At 39.5% G+C, this 22,144-nt stretch overlaps 1 protein-coding gene across 2 annotated transcripts in view; it reads left to right on the plus strand.

Annotated features, from left to right (window-relative positions):
• The first annotated feature begins 2,600 nt into the window (after positions 1–2,600).
• The window catches only part of Arc42 (Activator-recruited cofactor subunit 42), a 46,128-nt gene continuing 26,584 nt past the window's right edge, over positions 2,601–22,144 (plus strand). Inside the window, exons 1-3 of one of the 2 annotated variants that reach the window (XM_067118679.1) lie at positions 2,601–3,034; positions 5,716–5,894; positions 11,016–11,125. In XM_067118679.1, the coding sequence (XP_066974780.1) occupies positions 2,965–3,034; positions 5,716–5,894; positions 11,016–11,125 (359 nt within the window). In that variant the 5' untranslated portion in view covers positions 2,601–2,964. The remainder of the gene's footprint in view (positions 3,035–5,715; positions 5,895–11,015; positions 11,126–22,144) is intronic. The other variant, XM_067118680.1, reaches the window with a different exon arrangement.

Here is a 22,144-nt window from a genome sequence, read left to right on the forward strand (position 1 = left end):
GTGAGTGTACAACGGGCAAGAGGGGAACCCGTAGAAATATAGGAGTATAATCCTGGTGTGGCACTACTGCTTCAAAATATTTCTCTTTAGGGAAAGGCTCTCTGACAGTATTAATAATTAATTATAAAGCAAGTACGGTTGGATTTGGAGATGGGCACTAAGAATCTAATGATGATGTACTAAAGCACCTGCTGGGTGGCAGAGAAGGAATGCAGTTAGGGAAAATGGCCCAATAGTGCACTAATGCGTAGAACATAGCTTTAATATAAAGGAATGGTGTACCTGTAACAAGAATGGGCTTCGAGACTAACAAGAATAGAAGAGATAAATGAACAACGTGTCCTTTAAAATAATCGAATGAACAAATGAAATACACAGTTGACGAGAAAATGTTAGATGTAGAGATATTGCAGGCAATGGGGAGTGACAAGAGAAATTAAAAATTGGGGAGAATGAGGGTGACAATCCAATCTGTTTGCTGCATATGCAATACTGATCTTTGGTCTTGTATGTGGTACCTTGGCAACAGGAAAGTTTTTATAAAAAAGAGAAAATTAAATACATGTAATGATCTTTCATATATTCCTAAAATGTTAGTATTGCTTTAACTAAAGTGGCCAATATATTTATTTAATTCAGGAGCTTGAAGCGAAGAGACAGAGCTTCAGACTTTAAGGAACAAGGTGCGAGAGAAGCCTATATAAATTATCCTGGTAGCCATACTAGCACAAGACCATGCTTTCTGAGTGTCTCTCTCTGTATCTCGCTATCCTCGTTTGTGCAGATGTACTGTACAATGAGCGCGGCACACCCATGGTGCTTATCGCAACCTAGTAGCATTACATTTCTGGAGTTGTTCTCACCAGGTAGCTTCAAGACGGTTTGGAGGCCTTGATAGCTACCTGTAAGACCTCATCTCGCCGGTGCCATGCACCATCGTACAAGCTCGTGTTACTTTATTAGCAGTAACGGGCAAGCTGATGATCACGGCGCCGTCAACTCCAGATAAATGCAGCGTGAAGCTGCTATGTGGTATGGTGGGCAAACCCCTCACATACTCCCTGTGGCAGTACACTGCCCTACCCCTTTGGAAGTAGAAGTTGGGACGTAGCTGAACTAGGACATAAAAAAGCTTGTCTTTGAGGAAGTTCATACAGATGTGCCAGCTAGGTAGTGTACACAAACAATTGCGATGAGCCTTATGCAGGGACAGGCACACAGCACCCTCACACGGTTATCACCAAGTGAAAATTGGAAGAGGAGAGTCCCTCCCTAACCACCTTTGACACTCAGAATTCCACGAATAGTAACAGCTACAAAAGGCCTAACAAGGCAGAGTGAGGAAGAGGCATTTTGACATACTTTCTCCTCTTTCCTTTTTTTTCCACAAAACATTTTTTATTTTTCATTCCTTTGCTCCTCTTCATTTCAGTTCAGTTAACACTTTATCTTACATTATTTTATCCCATTCACCTTTATTACTTATTCCTCCCTCATATCGTTTACTTTCATCCATTCACCCAATCAACCATTCAGTCCTTTATTGTTTCTTTATTTCCTCTCTCTTTTCCATGGCCATTTTTCTCTCCCCTTTCCCTGCCTCTCCTTTGTTTCCTTCAGTAAGGATGTAAATTACAACTCATCTTGGTAATTACATTTATTAGCTACAGTGACAGAAATGTTTTAAATCTCATAAATATTTTTGTTGATCACTGCAATGTTTATGGACCAGGAGTCTGATATTCAGTGTTATCTATTATTATTTTAGCATAAGAGAATTTCTCAGCGAGATGGTGCCCCTACAATTAAGATACACCTCCTTTATTGGACAGCCTTACAAACGCACAACCATACCTTTGCCAAAGCAGAAACCTTATTCTTTGGGCAATGCGCAGTAGGCACAATTCTGATGGCTATAAATAGCATGCCTTAAAATTATGCATTTATTCTAGTAATATAATATATCGCAACTATGATGAAAACAAACAAAAATAATTTTACTTCTATTATAGTATTCTTTTATATCACATCAACGACGGGAAAAAATGTACTTCCAAACATTATCTAACCACAGAATCGACGCAATTATAGACAAGATTTACAACAGTTGAATTAGAATAAAATAACAAGTCATAAAAGTAAGGTTGCCATAAATGAACAGTCAAAATACACGCCCCCCCCCCGCTCCCTAGTTTAAAAAATCCAGTTTGTATGATCTATCACTGATGTGCACGCGTGTGTGTATGTGTGATAAAATAATAATAAAAAAAACTTACCTTAACATAAGGCTGATTATCTTGAATTTCTAATTAATCTTAATCTAATTACAGTCTCATTTGCTCATTATGTCTGTGGCTGCATATTGTGGCGCGTATGCCCATCCATATTTTTTAGAAGATCTGATACTTTTCAGGACCTTATGTAGTTGTAGAAGTCACTGCATGATGTCTCATGGAAGTTGTACTGTAATGTCAAGAGACCCTCTTCAACCTCGTTTCATGTACTAAGATATATATATATATATATATATATATATATATATATTATTCATTTTTATATATGTTTATTTGTTGTTGTTGTTGTCGTCGTCATTGTTGTTGTTTTTATTTTATTCAATTATTTTTTTTTTATTTGTATAAAAGCTGAAATTCCGGACATTTGCAGAAATTTAAAGATCCACCCCCGGACGAGGATTTTGGCACCCAAATGCAAGACATATCCGGGAAAATCCGAAAGCCTGTGATAAAAAAAAGTCCCTTGAAATACAACATTCTGAAGTAAAGAGATACATACTGTTCAACCAATAAACTTTCACGCGCATGTGTCTGATGAATTGTCAAGGTTAGGGATCTATGAGGTCGCAGTTTAATGTGGATTTAGGTCAGAGTCACATAGGTCTCTTAGTATTAGTCATCACTTACTTGGCAGCCTGCATTCAGTCGGCTGCTCAGTCTTCTTGCGAGGATGAAAACCTGCAATCAGCTGATGGGGGTTTGCTCCCGACTCTCGAGAATTGCGTCTTATGCCCCACTTGGTAACTATAGCTTTTTGTTTCGAGCGTGTTTGTAAATGGAGTTGATATGTTAAAAGGGTGGTATTTTTTACGCCATTAGACCCCGGCTCTTTGATAATACTGGTTGAGTTACCTAAGCCTGTCCCAGTTCAGGGGCCTAGGCCTATGGTGAGCACAGTCAGAGGTAGCCTGCACCAAATTTAGCATGTCAGGCTTACACATGCTTGTATTAGAACCTGCCATGGTAAAGTTTTATGCCTTCAGTAGGTTATTGCAGTTTAAAAAAAACATTTCGTAATAAGGGTAAGACATCTATTTTTTTTTTTATAATTGTTCCCTATCACAACTTTAGGCCTATGTTGGTGATAGATTTGGGGAGGGGCGAAGCCCCTTGTAAGCCAGCACTTTTCTTCAGCCTTTGTCAGGTCACTAGCGTATCCAGAAAAATTTCATGGGGGCCACTAATTTTCATATACATATATATATATATGTATATATATATGTATATATATATATATATATATATATATATTTTCTATAATAATTTATTGTTTATTTTTGTATTTCTCATTTATGTTATCTAAGTCTTATATATTATTTTGTCATTATTTTTCCTGGGGGATGGCAGTTTCCCCCCCCCCGATCTGCTAGTGTGTTGGGTAAGGGTGTGTGCCCCCCCTGCATGACTTTCAGTTGAAACTACTGTATATGGATGGTGTTTTGTTTGTATGTAGTGATGTAAACAAAGAAGTGTAATCTAGTTGTGTCAGGAAGGCAAGAGTTGAGCCCCACTCCCTTATTACCTCTGAATCTTTTTGGCTTCTTACCCCATGACTGCTCCCCCTCCTCCCCCCTCTCTCCTGTTTCCCACCAAGAAACTCAATGCTGTCTGACAACAAATGTTCAACCAGATTGCGATTACCTGTGACTCCATGGTTGTACATCACCTGGGAATGGTTCAAATTTTCAATCTCAGCTGATAGACTGCCCTAGACCCTTCCCACTAAGGAGGGATCTTATCATGCACCCTGGATGCATCACATTTCACCAGAACCTCCCCTTGCTTCAGCTGACCACATGGAGACACTCGATTGTCTCTTGCAAACGAGGTCTTCCCAAGGAGTGTAGAAGATCCGTCACTCCAGAAGACAGTCAACTAATACACTGCACAAGAGACGGTAGTTAGTCTCTAGAGCTTGGCACTGTTCCAAGATGATTTCCTGCACCCATACCTCTATAATAACGTAATGAAGTATTTTACTCTTTTACGCTACACTAAAAGTTTGTCTGTTCATGCAATTAATGGGTACTGTTTCATGTTAGCATCCATAGTAAGGCATTCTGGTCTAGGGGTCTCTGCTAATCTGAACATTAAGGAAGCCTTCAGTTCCTTAATCAGTGATTAAACCACTGGGCAGGGACTTGATGTAATTCTGAAGTATTTAAGTATGCTTCCGTTTAAGGGTTTGAATGGTACCCTTTGCAGTGAGCCACCAGCATCTTTCAGAGGTCCTAACAGCTGAATGAAATAGCTTTCTCTTGGAACAGTACCAGCAGATGGATTCTAATGATTAAGTAAGAAGTGTCGTATTTCTGGTGGAATTTTGTTGTTTCCTTTTGGGTTATAATTATTTGTTCTAGCACCTCTCTCCCACCTCTTCAGTGTGTGAATCAGCTATCATTATAGAGAGGTAAGATTCATTTCAGAAATGAAAATTTCTATCAGATTTATTTTTTAAATACTTACCTCTATTAAGTATCACCTCCCCACTTAGATGAACGGAGAAAAAACTGAATGGTAAACATTAAACGCTTGAATCACCCGAAAGGATGAGTCAGTAGACAGTTAAAACCGAACGATCCTGTAAATATTTTAGTTTTCACACACTATTGTCTTCCTTCCTGATGTGGGAATTACAGCTATCATAAAGGAAAGGTATTTAAAAAACTTATTTTATAAAAAATATCTATTCTACCTAAGCACAAAGGTAGACCATCATGCAAAGGTATATGTACAGGGAGATTGTCCATCTTTCTGTTAGTGTGCAAATGTGTCTTTTGTGCTTACTGTTTCATTGCAGCTCCTCCTACATAATTGAAGGTATTTCACTTAAATTTTATGCAAAAATAAACCACCATGAATAGATGTGCATGAAGAGAGCACATCTGTGTTTGTCCATCAGTATGCTGTCACACTTAGCTTTCCTTGTTATTCTAATTCCTCATACACTGTAGAGAACTTCAGTCACACTAGCACAAAGGTAGGCCATCTGTTAAATTTACCTTGTCATTCCTATATGTCTGTTGCATTTACCCTGTTGCAGTTCACATTACATAGTTTAAGAGATTTCAGTCATATTTGGTAGAAAGGTAGACCATGCTGCTTACAGTAGATTTGCATTAAAGGAGTTAGTCTATTCTTTATCTGCTTGTCTTTCCATATATGTATGCCACACTTTCCACAACATCATAACTTCTACATTGTTAAAGGAATTTCAGTCAAATTCATTACCTGAATAGATTATCATGCATAGTTGTGCGTGAAGTTAGGTAGGCCACCTGTCATCTATTGGACTTCATTATTTGGAATGTTTGTAGAAAAGAGAGCAAGTGGTTAGGGGTTGACAGGTAGCATATTGATCCAGGAATACTCTCAGGATGCTAGTTTGGTAACCAGTGTGACTTTTCTTGGAATTTTTCAGGCCGACGATTAACTGCTCCTTCTTTGGGGAACTTGGATTCACAAGTTCGCTATGCGTCCTTATCTTCACTTTCCGAAACTCATGATATGTTAAAAAAAACATGCAGGGACTTCGCTGAATCAGAGCTTGTGCCCAATGCTGGGAAATTCGATAAGGATGGGAAGTTTCCACTGGAAGTGGTAAGGATGATTTATCAAGAATGATGTATTAATCAGAACTGAAGGAGTTGAAATGTTTTACTTCATAACATATTTTATTGGGCTTCTGCATTTTACCCTGAGGGAAAGGGATTCAGTTGCAAAATTTATATATATCTGTTTAGGACTTGATTATAACCCCTGAGGGAAAGGGATTCACTTGCAAAATTTATATATATCTGTTTAGGACTTGATTATAACAACTTGGTTGCTCAGTAACAAGTTGTATAGGAAATAGTATGACAAATGAATCTCTTGCCAAATTTCTTGCCAGTAAGTAAATTGCTCATGCTTTATAGCTTTATCATCATTTAGAGGTGAATCCCCAGGTTTTGTGTTTTCCCTACCTACGTCTTGGCAGTTGTAGGTGAAGTATCCTCACAATGCAAGAGATTGGCTAAAAAAAAATAATCTTCTGTGTAATCGCAAAAAATCACAAGAAAACAAGATAAAAAGTATTAAAATGTTGCCGTGTAATTAGAGAGAAATCCCATCCTGACCATCATCCTAACATAACCAAGGGTGCCCTGCTGTGCCTGACAGTAGCTTTGGAGCGGAGCAACTGTACAACCTTAACTTTGCTTAATAATTATGCCAGTAATACTTAGAGAGAGAATTCCTAACATATACAGCCTAGCATTTCACCTGACCTTCGACCCCCTGAACCTTCCTTATTAATATTACCTGTGCAGTATTAACCTTTAGATGAGTACAGTATGATCATGTGTCCTTGGAAACCATGAATTGGATGCAGTTTTTTTATGTCGTTGGAAACCATGAATTGAATGCAGTTTTTTTATGTCGTTGGAAACCATGAATTGAATGCAGTTTTTTTGTCGTTGGAAACCATGAATTGAATGCAGTTTTTTATGTCCTTTGAAACCATGAATTGAATGCAGTTTATGTGACTGGGACAAGTTTTATAGAGGAGGCTATGTAATCAACATCACTTTATATTTTAATGAATTGTAGGTTTAAAAAATAATGGATCCATAATACCCATAATTCTAGATGTACAGTGATTTTCGCATACTTTGGAACAGTGAAATTGATGTTTACTGTATCCAGTGGAGGTTACATGTCACACTTGAAAGCCATTTGAAGGAAGATATTAACATATTAAACTTTCTAAACTTAATAGGCATTCAGCTTTCTGGGCCCAGTCATTACCATTACCTGCCCATTTTCATAAATTGCATTTTCCAAAAACTGGGTCAGTAATACACCAAAAAGTTCTGAAAGTGTTTTTACTTTTTTGAAACAGTGAGACCAAGGGTATTTTGCATCCAGTGGAAGTTGTATGTTTTAAGATAAAAGACATTTGAAGAAAAATGCTGAAATAGTAGTTATGAACATGAAAGTTAATTTTCACATTTAATCATTGACAAATGAAAGCCACTCTTGTAGTACTGCAACTATCTCGAAGAAAATGGTAGTAGTCTGAATGTATGAACTCTCTTGGAAGAGAAAAAATAGGTTTCATTGGTTGGAAACACTAATAAGCTATTATACAAGACTTGAAATAATACATTGGATGGAGAAGTAAGTGAGGAAAAGTGATTGCCCTAGCACTATATTTGCCTAAAAATTTAGCAAGACGATTCGAGAGGTGCCTGATAACATTGGAAAGACCAAGTAAGGAATTAGCAAATTTACAAAGTCAGCTTGCAGCAATCATTAATATCAAAGTTGTTACTACTTGCCCTTCATCCTCCATGAGAAAAAAAGCCTAAAATCCTCATCGTTTAACCATTATCACTATAAGATTTGGTCTTCTGAAAAATTAATTTGTCGTTTTGTGTATAGTAATACATTTATTATTGTATATTGCATATTCGAATTTTATGTTTTATATAAGTAACTCACCAAGTAATTGCATAGCTATTGTTTCCTAACCTACGGCAGCTTGAAAATTCAAAATTCACGCAGCGGCGCTTCTGTCGTTTTTGTGTAGGTGGCAAGGTCCTGCCCACTATCCGGGACTTAAAGGAACAACTTAGCAGAGAGCTCAATTCATTTCCTGCCAGCTTCTGATCAACATCAGGAGTTTTTCCGCAGCTGCTTCGTTGCTTTTATGGATATTTATTTGCCCAGTCTTGGTGAAGTATTCAGAATATGTTGTTGTGGCTTTCAATCATTAGTGGATTGTTTTTTGTGGTAAACTTTAGGAATTTCTTTGGTTAACATGTCGGATTCAAGCTCATCTAGTATTTGCTTCTGTTCTGAAGGTTGTAAAATTAGTTAACCAAGTTTTCTTATGATTCTTATACAAATGCACTAAATGTAAGAGCAAAGTACTGCAAGGATAATACTTGCCAGAAGTGTCAGGTTGGGAGGATAAAAAATGGAAGACCCTAAAATCTCATTTAGAGAAACTTGAAGGAAATAGGAGGAGGAAGGCAGCCCTTAAGGCTGAGAATAGGGCTAGTACAGAATCTACTCCTTTTCCTAGTGTAGTGGATGATAGAGCTGTTACTCCTCCAATTCCTCCTGTTTCTCCCATCCTAAGTCCTCCTACTTTACCACTTACTCCTGATCCAGGTTCCCATGATTCTGCTCTCCGCACCATTGCCAGCCTCGAATCAACGTTCGATCAGAAGTTTGGTTTGTTATCCAATACCATTATGAAATGGTGTCAGCTATTAGATCTCTAATGGAGAAAAATGTGCATAGTGATATTGCAGTGAGAAGTGACAGTGTTGTGATTATTGAGGAGGGGGCTGTCCATCCCACCAGTGCTCTTAGATGAAAGTCCCTGTCCCACTCCCCCGCATTGGGGAGAAGACATACAGTACTGGAGGTCCAAGGGAGGCTGGTAGGGTTTGCCCACGGGCTGTCCCCCCCCCCTCCCATTGAGCCTGTCGTTTGCTCCCAGGCTTCGACTAACGCCATTGAAAAGGTGTTTCAGTGCATCAGCTTTCCTCATATGCAGAAGCTTCCATCCTGGACAAGAAAGACCGGTATCGCTACCCTGCTTCGTCACACCCTCTCAAGAGACGTGGAGCTTGGCGATGCCTCTCCTCTGGCTGTTGAGAGGTACAGGGAGGTTAGCCCGCAACCTTCCTGCAGCTTTCAGGATCTGTCTGCTTCTCCACCTTGCCCTCGTCATTCATTGGGAGACAGTCCCGAGTGCTATAAGCACCCAAAGCGCCCGACTTCTGAGCGCCCGGCGCCTGCCGTCTTGTGCCAAACTTCCACTTTTGAGTGCTCAGTGCCAACGGCTGAGCCCCCAGCGACAGCTGCTGGACACCCAGCACCTTCCTCTCATCCACCACCGTCATCATCAGTTCAAGAGGATCAATCATTAGCCCCACTCCAGAGAAAGTTGATGGAGCGTATGGGGTTCTTGAAGAAAACTTCTACAGTTCCCGAAACCTAAGACAATTCTTTGTTGCCTATCTCTTCAGATGAGGAATAAGTTGTCCAGAAAATGGTCCCCTCTTCAGCATACTCGTCTCTTTTGAGATTTCTCCTGGATAGCTTTTCAGATGTCTTCGTTCCTGCTGCTCCAACTCCTCGAGCTTTTACCTTCCTCATGAGGAAGCAGTCTTCTGAGGGTACAGGCAGTCCCCGGTTATCGGCGGGGAATCTGATCTAATGGCGTGACGACAAGCGAAATCAGCAATTTTCAGCACTTATCGGCACTGATAGCCGGAGATTGGCACCTATGTTAGGTATGTATCGGCACCAATACCCGATTATCGGAGCTGATAAGCGGAAATCAGCACATGTCGGCACCGAAAATCGATGATTTTCATGGCTAGACAATCCCCGTAAAACCAAATCTCTGATAACCAAGCCCGCCTAACCGGGGACTGCCTGTACCAAGCTGTCTAAATTAGTTCTTTCCTCTTCCTTGAGGAAGGCTTTCCGAGAGGTACATGACTGGCTGGCCTCTAAGAGAGAACAGGGCAAAGCAACATTTGCTTTTCAGCCCAGCAAACTCATGAAGATGAGGTACTCGTTCTACGCCACCGGGGAAGCTCCTTCCTTGGGAGTCTCTGCCTCCTCCCAGGGGGACTTCTCTGGTCTGGTAAATTGGCTCGTGGAACAGCCTTTCTATGGCCAAGGTGATGTTTTCCTCCCCCGAGCTTGATCACCTTATCAAGAACATTTTTAAGGTTTTCGAGATTTTTAGCTTTCTTGATTGGGCTGTCGGGATTCTAGCGAGAAAGATTGAAGACTGTCCAGATTTCACTGAAGTCTTTGCCTCTGATTGGCTGTGGACTAGGGACCTCAGAAAAATGTTCTAAACCAGATTGATCTCTGAAGAAATAAAAATGCCATTGCTTCTGTTGGAGAGCCTGGTCAAGGAAACACAAACTAGTCTAGACCCCCCTGAAGATTAAGCATCAGGAGGTGAGAGCAGTGGCAACTACCGTCAATTTCCAGCCTTGAGTGTTATCAGTGCAGCCAAGTGGAGATGTATCCATATTTGCCATGCACTATTTACAAGATGTAGAGATTCAGTACAAATCATGAAGAGCTATTTTGCCTCTCGGTATAACAGTAACTCATGTCTTGAATGATTAGCCTTTACTATTCACTTTGGAAATTTTTTTTGTGTTTTACTCAGGTTATGATCTATGATGCAGTATCTTAGTTATGGGAGAACTATGAGTTTCAGAATTTTTTGGTAAGGTTCTTAAAGCAATTTGAAGTATAGTTCTAACTTCAGATCTTTACCTAATTTTAAATACTGATGGTTTCAGTCAGAAGAATATCACAACCTTAGAAGTTGAATGTCTCTGTATTTGCTGTTTGATGTATGTAACTATATTAAAAGTATTGTTTGTGACATAAAAAAAACTTTCAGCAACACAAGCATATTACTGGAGTGCTCTTTCCCTTTCCTTTGATGGGCATAGCCAAAGTAAAGATTTGAGAGCTCACCGATTAATACGTGTTTTGCTGAATACAAGTTCTGTACTGTTGTGGACTGGAATCAGCTGTGCAGTTGATAACATAAGTGTTAGTGAAGAGTATTAAGTTCATTTGTATGAAACAATTATTTTTTTTTTAAATTTTGAATCTCTGATATAGTTACTTGTAAATTAGGCAGTGCCACTTTACTGTTTATTTTATTATTGTATTGTTTTCCAGATAAAAAAAATGGGTGATCTAGGGTTGATGGGTCTGGTTGCTCCTGAAGAGTATGGTGGAACAGGCATGGACTACCTTGCTTATGCTATAGCCATGGAAGAGATCAGTCGGTAAGTTAGAATTGGTAGAAGATACATTTAAGATTATTTTTCAAAATGAACAGTACCTCTCCATTAAATAGCTTTTACTTCCACACCAGCAGGAGTTCAACAGATTGCAAAAGAAAAATGAGAACACTTGGTTTTATATAAGTAACTTACCAAGTAATTACAAAGCTATAGTTTCCTCTTGCACGGCACCTTAAATGCAAAAATTCACGGGTAATGCTTCAAAGTTCAGTGCAGACAATTGGGCCCGCCCACTAACGGGAACACCTAGAAGGACTTAGCAGATGACCTCATTTGGTTTCTGCTGTGCTCGAGTAAATACCAAGTGTCGATGGCAGCTTTGTTCTTAAATTTGCTGGTTGGAAACGGGATTTCGGTGAAGTAGTATCACTGATTTCAGTAGCCTTAAAGTCTACAGCTTTCGGGATCAGTATTTTTATTGTTTTGTTGTTAAGATCTGATTCAAGTTTATCATATTTCGCTACAGTAGCAATTTCGCAATCAAATTGTTTAACTCCGGTAGCGTAGCTACACCAGTACTGGTTAACGTAATAAACGTAAACATTGCGTTTGTTGCTGAACCAATATTTACAGTAATGAATTACTTATCTGCAAGTCTAGATTAGTGTTTGCTAGGATTTGAGATATGTCTATACAGTATGATGATAAGGTACTCTATCTTCAACTATTGTCGGTAAGGGTTAACTTTCCTTTTCCGAATAACGTAATGTGTTCGCTACCGGGCTGACTTTTTTTTTGGTAGTGAATACATATATTATCCGAAAGTCTCTTATTACGGGGGCCCTGAGGTAGAGGGTTGAAAATACAGATGGCTAAATGTTGGCTTCAGTGGTTATAGTGCTTTTGAATCTTGCCACAACTCAATGGGGCTTCCCCAATCCCAAACCACAACAACCCATAATGCACCAGTCATTAGATAGACCCGAGCTTCTACAGAGCTTCAACATGCCCTACATAATATGCAAGACTTAATACATAAGTCTCAATGTCTGATAGGATTTGAGTTATGTCTGTAAGACAGTACTCAGGGCCGGCCCTAGGAGAGCTGTTAATCAGCTCAGTGGTCTGGTAAAACTAAGGTATACTTTAGTGTGCTTCGAACTATGTCTGTAAAGGTTGACTTCTTTTTCTGGGTAGCATAAAAAACATTAGTATTGCGTTCGCTACCTTGTTTACTGTTTAGTGTAATATAATGTAAATTTTTTATTCTATTTTTTGTGATGAATACATATCTGCAGTCTTGAATTATGTTGGTTAGGATTTGAGATATGTTTGTATGATTTACTTCATAACATTTGTTCATATACAATTAACTGAACATCTTGTTATTACACTTTCCTTTGCAGAGAACTGAAAAGTGTAAGGGCAGGAATGCAATAGGAGAGAATTGTGCTTAACGTTTTGGTTACGATGAACTTTAGCAAAAGAAGACGTTCTCGACAGCCGAGAAACGTGCTCTGGTACTTGCTTCACCAGTACATATACTAAACAAGATGACACGAATTGTGAAGAGTTCCACATTTTTTATGTCATACTAAGTCCCCAGTAGTGCTTGCCAGCTCTCAAGCTACTAGCTTGCCTGGCTCCAACTGCAGAGCCTGGTGGCGCCAGTTACTGAGATCCTGGCACCAACTCTCCCCTACTGCTGGCCCTCCTGCCTTTTTTTTAACCTACTTGCTCCCGCGCTTCCTTCCCATGCCACTGCCAGCCTTGTCTAGGTTAACAGACATTAACCTTATAATAATAGTGAAGTATTGTGCAGTGGAGGAGGTGGCTACTCGTCCCTCGATGCTCCTAGACAAAGGGCACTGTCAGACTCCCATGCACCAATGAGGAGGCATACTGGAAGTCCAAGGGAAGTCGGGCGTTTACACATGGGTAGTCACCCCCTCAGTTGAGCCTGTTGCCAGTCCCAGGTATCGGCAGACACCCACTGGAAAGGCGTCTTACTGGATGTGTAGTGAAGGGGTAGCTATCCAGTCCCTCAGATCTCGTAAATCCAGTCCTTGTCAGACTCCCATGCACCAGGGAGGAGGCATACTGAAGTCCATGGGAGTCCAGAGGAGTTTGCCCGGGGGTAGTTGCCCCTCAGTCGAGCCTGCTGTCTGCAGGTGTCAACGGACAGCCACTGGAAAGGCATCCATACTTTTTGAAGTTTTGCTGGCCTTCAGTTAACTCCTCCTCAGCAAAATTCCAATTATACTTTGCTAGCCATCAGACTTCTCCTTCGCTGCAAAGCTACCACTTAAGTAGCAGACTCTCTTGGTTATACTGCCACATCACTACGTGTTAAGTGGAGCCCCAACCAGAGGCATGTGAAACACCAGTATTGGTGCCAAGCAGAACATAATCACCTGAGATGCTTAATAGCGCCAGAGCTCGTAGAGCTTCTAGCACTAGCTCTCATGCGTCTGGTGCCAGCCTACTAGTGGCTGACGCCAGTCTCACTTTAGCTCAGCGCCTGTCTCTTCTAAGAATATACTAATGTTCTTTTTTGAGCGCAATTTCCAATAGAACGCTTAGCTCCGGTCTTCAAGTGGCTGACTCTAGTCTCTGATCATCGGGTGTCCTCGAGTATCGGACTCCCTCCTTTGAGTACCATACAACCGCTCTCAGGCAGTTTTGTCTCTTCTCAGCCTGTTCCACCTTCACCTAGAGTTCCAAACGGGCTGAATTGCTCCCTTTAGTGACATCAGTTAGTGTCTCAAAGCACTGTCCCCTGCAGACAGGGACTTTTGTGTACTAGTTGGGAGTTTGACTTTGGTTTTTAAGGGAACAAGACAAGTGTGTTTTGTCCTTCCCTCGCTCTGATGCTTAGATGGAATTAGTCCTCCTGGTTGAAGTTCTTGTCAAGATTTTGGAGTAAGGGTCTTTCTTGACTGACATCAGGAGCAGGGACTAAAATGGTAGAAGTCTCCCAAGTATTACCAAGAGACACCACTTCACAGCTCAAACGGCATACAGTAAACCCTCCTTATTTGCAGTCTCACAATTCGCGGACTCAACTATTCGCGGATTTCTCTATGGAACATATATACACATTATTCACTGAAAATCTGCCCATGCACGGTATTTTTCACTGAGAAATATTTACTAATTACTGTATTTATATCTAATTTTCATGACTTAAGTGCACTTTTTGTGATAAAACTATTAAAATACTCGGGTAGTGCTTGAGTTATGATAGTTCACCTTGCGATAATTCGATTTTGCAATGGTGTAAGCAGTTAATACCCATATGACAGTATTTATAAAATATTTTAAAATTTCGTGCGAGCACAGGCAGCAGTGTACAATCAGGCAGGGAGAGAGATCAAATTACAGTAGACCAGCTTCTTTTCGTCCAACTCTTTAACCCATCTTCTAGTTAAAAAAATAGCAGAGAATGATAAAAGTGTTGTTAGTAACGTTATACTTTTGCATAAATGCGTAAAGCCATTAACAGCCGACCGAGAAACGTGTTTTGTTTATCACCGAATCGGATAACAACAGCCCTTTTGCTTGTATTTCAACCATTGTGCGGTAATACACAATCACTGTAGGTTATTGTAAAAATGACGTTAATTATAATAGGACTGATATATTTTTACATTATACCCTTATTCGGTATGGATAAAAGATCAGCAAGGAAATATACTGCTGAATTTATGCTGCAAGTTGTAGCTGAAGCTGAAAAAACAATGTTCAAGCTGCTAATGACTATAAATTATCGTGTATTCCCAGCATGGATGAAACTCGACTGTAATTAAAATTGGAGAAAAACTATTTTAATCAAAACTGCTGGGCATGGAAGAACACATTACTGCTATTTTTACACTGATAAACAATAAATACCTAAAGCTCATATTATGAAATCAAGTGAAAATAGCGAATGGAATCTTGATTTTTTTAGACTAAACAAATGCCCCCAAACGGCCAACGTCATCTATTAAAATAAAAAATAGCTAAATTAATTTCACAACAAGACTTATTTAAGTTATATTTTGACTTAACACTTCGTACAGTATAAAGAAAAATAACCTTGACCCATACATAAATAAAGTATCTAGGGATTCATTTACGCTAACTAGAAGCAAGAAAAGTACTCTGAGTTGAGTTAAATACGGCGAAATAAACACCACGTAAACGATTTCCAAACCAAAATGATCGCTATGATGGCAGTTTATAGTACAAAAGTGATATAAGAATATATACAATATTATTGGATACAGTGAATTAAGGCATAACATTTTAAAAGATCCATGGAAAAGATGCATATTTGTTATGTTGATGTTTGTATAATACGATGTGTTAACATAGAGTACAGTATAATATAGGCTACATTACCGTATATGTACAGTAAACCCCCTGTATTCTCGGGGTATGCGTACTGCACCCCCCTGCGAATAGCGAAAATCTGCAAATACATAAAACCCCTCTCAAAACACTTAGAACTGCCTATTTTGATAGTTTAAACACAAAAAAAGCCCTCCAAAAATGCTTATACCTGAATATTTTATTAGTTTTATCACAAAAAGAGCATTTAGTTATGAAAATGATAGGAAAATAAAGTAATTAGTGAATATTTCTCAGTGAATACTGCGAATGGGCGAATTTTCCGCGAATAATGGGTAGATACGTTCCACAGAGAAAACCGCGAATATGTGAGTTCGCGAATATTAAGACTGTGAATACGGGGGGTTTACTGTATACAGTATATTATACTATAGTGTAGGCTAAGCTAATTCTTGTTTGTTATTCAGTTTCTCTTTGTATTGAATTATCATAAGCCACTCTGCATGAACCTCCAGAATTGGCTGATATTAATACAGTAATTACTATACTGTACCGTGTATGTATAGAGTACAGTATACTTTATAGTGTAGGCTAGGCCACCATATATGTATACATGGTACTGAATACCCTAGTGTAGGCTAGGCTATATTCAAGATGTGTTTTTTCCAACAAGCAATGGGTTTTTTTTGGAACCTGACCCCATTGTGAGTAGGATAATACCTGTATAAGCATTTTTAGTTTTTTTTGTGTGTGTTTGAACTATCAAAATAGGAAGTTCTAAGTCTTTTTAGAAGGGTACTAAGTATTCGCAGGTTCTAGCTATTTGCGTGGGGGTGTGGTACACATCCCCCACAAATACGGGGGTTTACTGTATATCCTCGGTCCATTTTCCCTTTGGTACTCCGATATCTTCCTTCCTTAGCATTCTTTTATGGAAAACTTTTCTTGGGCTCCAGGCAGAAGCAAGCGCCGTGATTCCTCTCTCTAGTGGGGCTCCTTCCTGAGTGCCTGATCACCTTCAGAGCTCCTGACTCCAGCTTTATGGCGCCTGGCATTGAATCCTGAGCGCCTGACACCTGTTCCAGAGTGTTCAGCTCTTTCTAGCCATACTTGGTTCCCACGCCTGAATGCGTAGTTCCTTTTCACATTTTTTATTTTAATTTATTTATTTAATTTTTTTAGAGCAGTGTGTTGGACTGCAGCAGAAGTCGTCACTCCTGGTTTTGTTCAAGACTGTTGTTACCCATGGCCAGACTTTTGTGTATCTTATGGACTTTCAAGTTCCTATAAGTGTGTCTGTACGAGGTGTCATTGAGTCCAGGCAAGGCATTATCACGCTAAGAAGTCAATCCTGCCCTGATGGCCATGTGTCTGTGGCTGTCAAGTATCAACAGGGTCAGCAGCTAGTCCATTTAGTTGTCTACGAGTCTGCATGAGGTTCTACAGGTTTGTTTGCGTGCAGAGACCAACCGAACAGTCCTGTCGTCCATCCTCCAGGGCTATTGGGTGGAGTTCCTGGATATGTAGGATACAGTACTTCATTCCATGTCTACTGTACATACAAACTCCGAAAGATATCTCAGACCCGTTCTACGAGACAGGGCCTGCCAGTGCGATAATTTAGGCTTCGACATCTGTGTCATAAGACCTCTCTCGAGTCCTTGCTCTGCTTACTTTTTTCTTTCTTTCTGACCATGAACTTCAGCCCATCCCACAAGACCAATAGGAACAAAGAATCATAACCAGACTCCTCTGTTTTTTTTCCCAAAGACCTGGTTTTCATCGGACTGACGGTGGTATCTGTCTGAATTTAGACCTTCGGAAGAAGTCCCTCATCACGAGACTAGTCTTAAACTGCTTCTCACTCCTTGTTCTAGTAGAGGGAGCCCGCTCAGGGAACCGGGAAATTTGCGGGACGTGTCGCCGGGGGAATGAACCTTCACATGTATGCCAGAGAGCTGAGAGCCATTTGCTTAAGACTTCAGTTCTTCTCAACCCTCGCTTACTCCTAGACTGCGGTATTCCTTTAGACAAGATCACAGTCCTTACTTTTTTACATTAGCTCTTGCCAACAAGTGACAAGAGGTTTTTTTCTGCAGATGATAAATTGAGTTTTTTCTAGTCTAACTGGAACTTCTGGAGGGCCATTCATAACCTATAGTGTTCTGACAAGGACTCTTTTTTCACCCTCTAAGAACGCATTGATCTTCATATATGGACTTGGTGTATGAGACCATTCTTAGTTTCAGGAGAGCATTGGGCCTGCTTTTAAGTGAAAGCTAAGGACGTAGTACCTGGAGCACCCACCACTCTCAGTGGATGGGTCATGGTCTTTATTTCAGTGCAGGTGACAGTGTTATCTGGTTGTTTTATTGGGGTACTGTGCTCATGGCAAGGGCACTTTTTGAAGTTTTGCTAGTTTTCAGTTAACTCCTTCGCTGCAAAACTTCCAATTATGCTTTGCTAGCCATCAGACTTCTCCTCCACTGCAAAGCTCCCACTTAAGTAGCAGGCGCTCCTGGCTATATCGCCATGTACTACAGGTCAAGTCGAGCACCAACCAGGTGCAGTTTTCTACTATAGGCTCTCTTAACTAATAAGGAACAACAAGCATTGTTTTCAATGCTAGCAACTTTTTCTATTTCAAATTCATTAAATGTCTCAAGGTTTTGGAGTAGAGTATGTCCATGTATCCCATCTCTTGTCAATGTGGGAATCAGCTATGTAATTACTTGGTAAGTTACTTATATAAAAATGATATTTTTATGATAAAATAGTTTTATATATACTTACCAAGTAATTACATGATCAGAGCCCTCCTGCCTCCCCTCCGATGGACATATGGCATAAACAGAATGAGGTTGTCTGCTAAGTCGTACCTGGTATTCCGGTTAGTGGGCGGGACCAGTCGTCTGCACTAGACTTTGAAGCGTTACCTGCAAATTTTTTAATTTAAGCTGCTGTGCTATGTAATTACTTGGTAAGTATATATAAAACTTTATTTTATAAAAATGTCATTTTTTATGAATGTCCATTTTCTGTCCATCTACTTTCCCAACCCCCACCAGGTGACCGATAGGTACTAACACTCATTGCTGGTCAGACTGCTTCTGTCACCGGTTGCAATAGGAGGTTAACAGATTGTTAAATGTATGCAGTTTTCTGTTGGACTGTTTTTAGATTTTCTTTGATTTTATTTTAAATAATTGATCAGTAAGAACTTGCAAGGCAAGAATTGCCATAATAGGCATTATTCCAGTTTTATTGACCCTCATGAGATGTGTGTACTGCTGAGGGAAGGATTGTGATTGGAATAACCGATGTGAATCGTAGTTTAACGAAGTCGTGGAAATTAATCACGAGCAAAGAAAGCTTGTTGAATTGTAGAAACAACAAAAGAGGTTAGTTCCTGTAAGACTTGTGTTAAAGGGATGCATGTTTTGTCTGCTTCCCCTCATAGTAACTGGCTAGGTCCTCTGTTGCTTCTCCTTCAGGTAAATTTCCCATCGATCCAGGGCATTAGATTTGATAAGATTGAGTTATTTTTTATGTTCACATAGTGTAAATGTTGTGGGATGTTATTTTTTTTTTCCTCTTCTACCCTCCTGAGATTCTCATTAAATTCGGCATGGAGCAACAGGGAACTGGGGCATGTCAGAAAGTGTTGCGGATCCTGTTCAGTCTGGTGTCGGCAGCGCCAGTTCTGATGGTAGCGGCACCAGTTCCGGCATTAGCGGCGCCAAAACTCCAATAGGATCAATGAGAAAAGAAGAGTCGTCTAACATTATACCCTCTTGATTTTACCGCGTTAGATTGGCTTGATAGGACTGATGCTTCAATTCTTTCTGGTATATTTAAGTGAGGTTTGGTGCTCCCACTGGGTAATAAGCAATCGTCTAAAGCTACTTCATCGAGGAAAGTTTCTTTTTGGTTTTTAGGAGTTTCGCTTGAATCTTTAGCTAAGAATCCCTGGTGGCTTAAGACTAGTATTGAGTAACAGTTAGTTTCTAGTGAGAAGCCTAGACTGTCTTCAGCTTTCCCTTGTATAGTGGCTTTTGTTGGCCGGTGCGATTGTGCACCATGCAGTTTTGACACACTGGTTGCCTGCACCTAGTGCAATTTTGTGCATTTTGCTGCAATGCTGCTTCCCTGTGCACCTCTCTCCTGTGCTTTGTGCCTCTCAGGTTTTCTCTTCAGTCAGTAGGTTCCCCAGTTGCTGCTCTCATGCACCTTTGTGACTATAGCCTGTGTGACTTGCTTGCATGCCTGTCGCCTGTGCACTTATCACCTACACGCCTATCACCCTGTGCACCTATCGCCTGACCCCTTAGGTGTCCAGTAAGAACTTTAAGAATCTCTTGAATTGCACTAAAGTTATTAAAGCTGATGTGAAGGATCTGTGTATGGTGTTTGGAAGCCAGAGCCTCTGATGGGTAAGAATGTGATGTCCTTTTCATTAGGTCTTTGGTTAAGGACTCTCATGCTAAGCCACTTGACATGGGAGCATTGGCTACAGCTTTTATATTTGGTAAGAGCTTATCCTTGGATAAATTGAAGTCCTTCAGTGGCATGGTAATTCTATATTTGCTAAGATTTATCTTCATGGTAAGGAGATTAAGTATATTATGCTTACTGCTTTTTAAACCCAGTTGTGGCTTTTGGGAAGCTTGGAGTTGCTCAGTATTAAGTATTGGAAGTGTACCTTTTTGTATATAGGTACCTGTTAATTATCCATCATTGGTTCTGCAGGGTTTTGGCACAGTAACCCTACCCCTCCTGCTGAAGGGGCCACCCTCCGAAGAGACCTTAGGTATCTTCGTGATGAGAATGTCGTACCTGAGTGACAGTCCTCCTAAGGCGGCAATAATAGCAATGGATTGAATTCACTAGGTAAACAAACACTTCTTTTTTACTAATATTTTGTTACTAAGTAGCCTTTAAAGGGTTGGCTGATTTCCACTTTGCCCACGTTTTTCAGTCATAGGAATCAGCTGTATAATCGAGAGGTAAGGTTCATTTAAAAAATATATAATTTAGTATATATTTTTTAAATACTTATCTCTCCATTATACAATTTGCCTTCCCTACCTTCCCACATTCAAAGTGGATGGAAGTAGATTGACCTGCTACAAGTTTTTATACTTATTGGTCCCCTGGTCAGGGGAGGGGGGGGAGTAGATGAATAGAAAATAGATACTAAATTAAGTAGTTTATGATTTGTAATTTTTTGTTCAAATGGTAGTATCACCTGAATGTAATGGACAGTTTTGGTTTCTGATCTTCCAATAAGTTACAAAGCATAGTAAGTAACAATAATCCAGTAATGTAACCTGAATGACACGTAGAGCCAACTTGCAAAGTAATCACTGCAGTTCAAGTTAAATAGTAGTGTATCTTTATCATATTTTGTATTTATCAGTCAGTTTCAGAATTTTATCTACTTATCATTTATATCGGGAGATCTATCTGCAGAATGAGCTACTTTTAAAAATATACCGTGGTTTCTTTTCTCTTAGGAACCAGTGTTGAATGTATCGTGAAAGAGTAGCGGTCCAGTTCAACAATTTTGGGGAGTAAATCATACAATTGCTACTTAACCTAAGCGTATTTTCTAATAGTTTTATTTACAAGCAATCCACAACTAGCACAAGTTGCTTCTGTATTCCTGTGGACAATAATTTACTGGATCAATCCTTACATAACTACATACTAATCTACAATATACACCTTTTGCTTTTAACATGTAGATATGAAACATTCAGTTACAAGAAAAAAAAAAAAACCATCAATACACTTAAGTCAAACAAATCATTGGAATATTTACTCAGTTTAGCTTTTTCACACAAAGCTGTAAATTTTTTCCTACATACAAATGAGGCGACATAAAAGTCTTTTCTCTCTTTTCAAACTGGTTACCTCAAAATGTCACAGTATGGAAATTTGCCTCATAAAACATTTTTACAGTCCAACCTCTTAAATCCAGAAACCTTGGGACCAGGCCACCGCAGGACCAAAGAAAATCCCGGAATTTAGAATACATCCATAAAAAAATGAAGCCCCTATATAAACATAGTCTTGCGAGTTAATTCCACCTACAAATAGCCTAGTTGCCAACTTAGCTGACTACTTGGCTAAGTTCTGACACTGCTTTTATCATTTATTTCTCAAATATTTTCACTTTATCATTTTATAACTGCATACTGTATAATTTTCTTTAAAATAGTGTACTGTATTTTATTTAACACCCGTAAGTCAACTACTTAACTTTTCTCAGAATCTGCAGAATGTTATCAGGCACTTTTTTCTCCTAAATTTACTATCTTCATAAATATTGCTATTAGTTTCGTCATCATTTATTTTGATTATAGAGAAATTAAATTACAAAAATAACGAGTTTTGGCAATCGCTCAGTTCATTTTGACAATTTGCCATCAGATTGTAATCAAAGCACATCTCCAACTATTGAGGAAAAGGAACACTTAACATTAGCTAATAGGAGAAACATTTTCTAGCATAGATAAAAATTTATGCTTGCGCTTCAACAAACTAATGGCGGCTGATTCAAAATCGAGCCGAACCACAGAATGCCGGTTTTAAGAGGTTCGACTGTATTTCATACTGTACATGTTGTCTCACCCAATTGCAGGAATTATATTGCCCTCACACAAAATAAATTCACAATACAGATTATGAATTACATCTTTCCAGAACACCCGCTGTGCTATT

Source organism: Macrobrachium rosenbergii, chromosome 16 (assembly GCF_040412425.1).
Source record: "Macrobrachium rosenbergii isolate ZJJX-2024 chromosome 16, ASM4041242v1, whole genome shotgun sequence".
NCBI lineage: Eukaryota > Metazoa > Arthropoda > Malacostraca > Decapoda > Palaemonidae > Macrobrachium > Macrobrachium rosenbergii.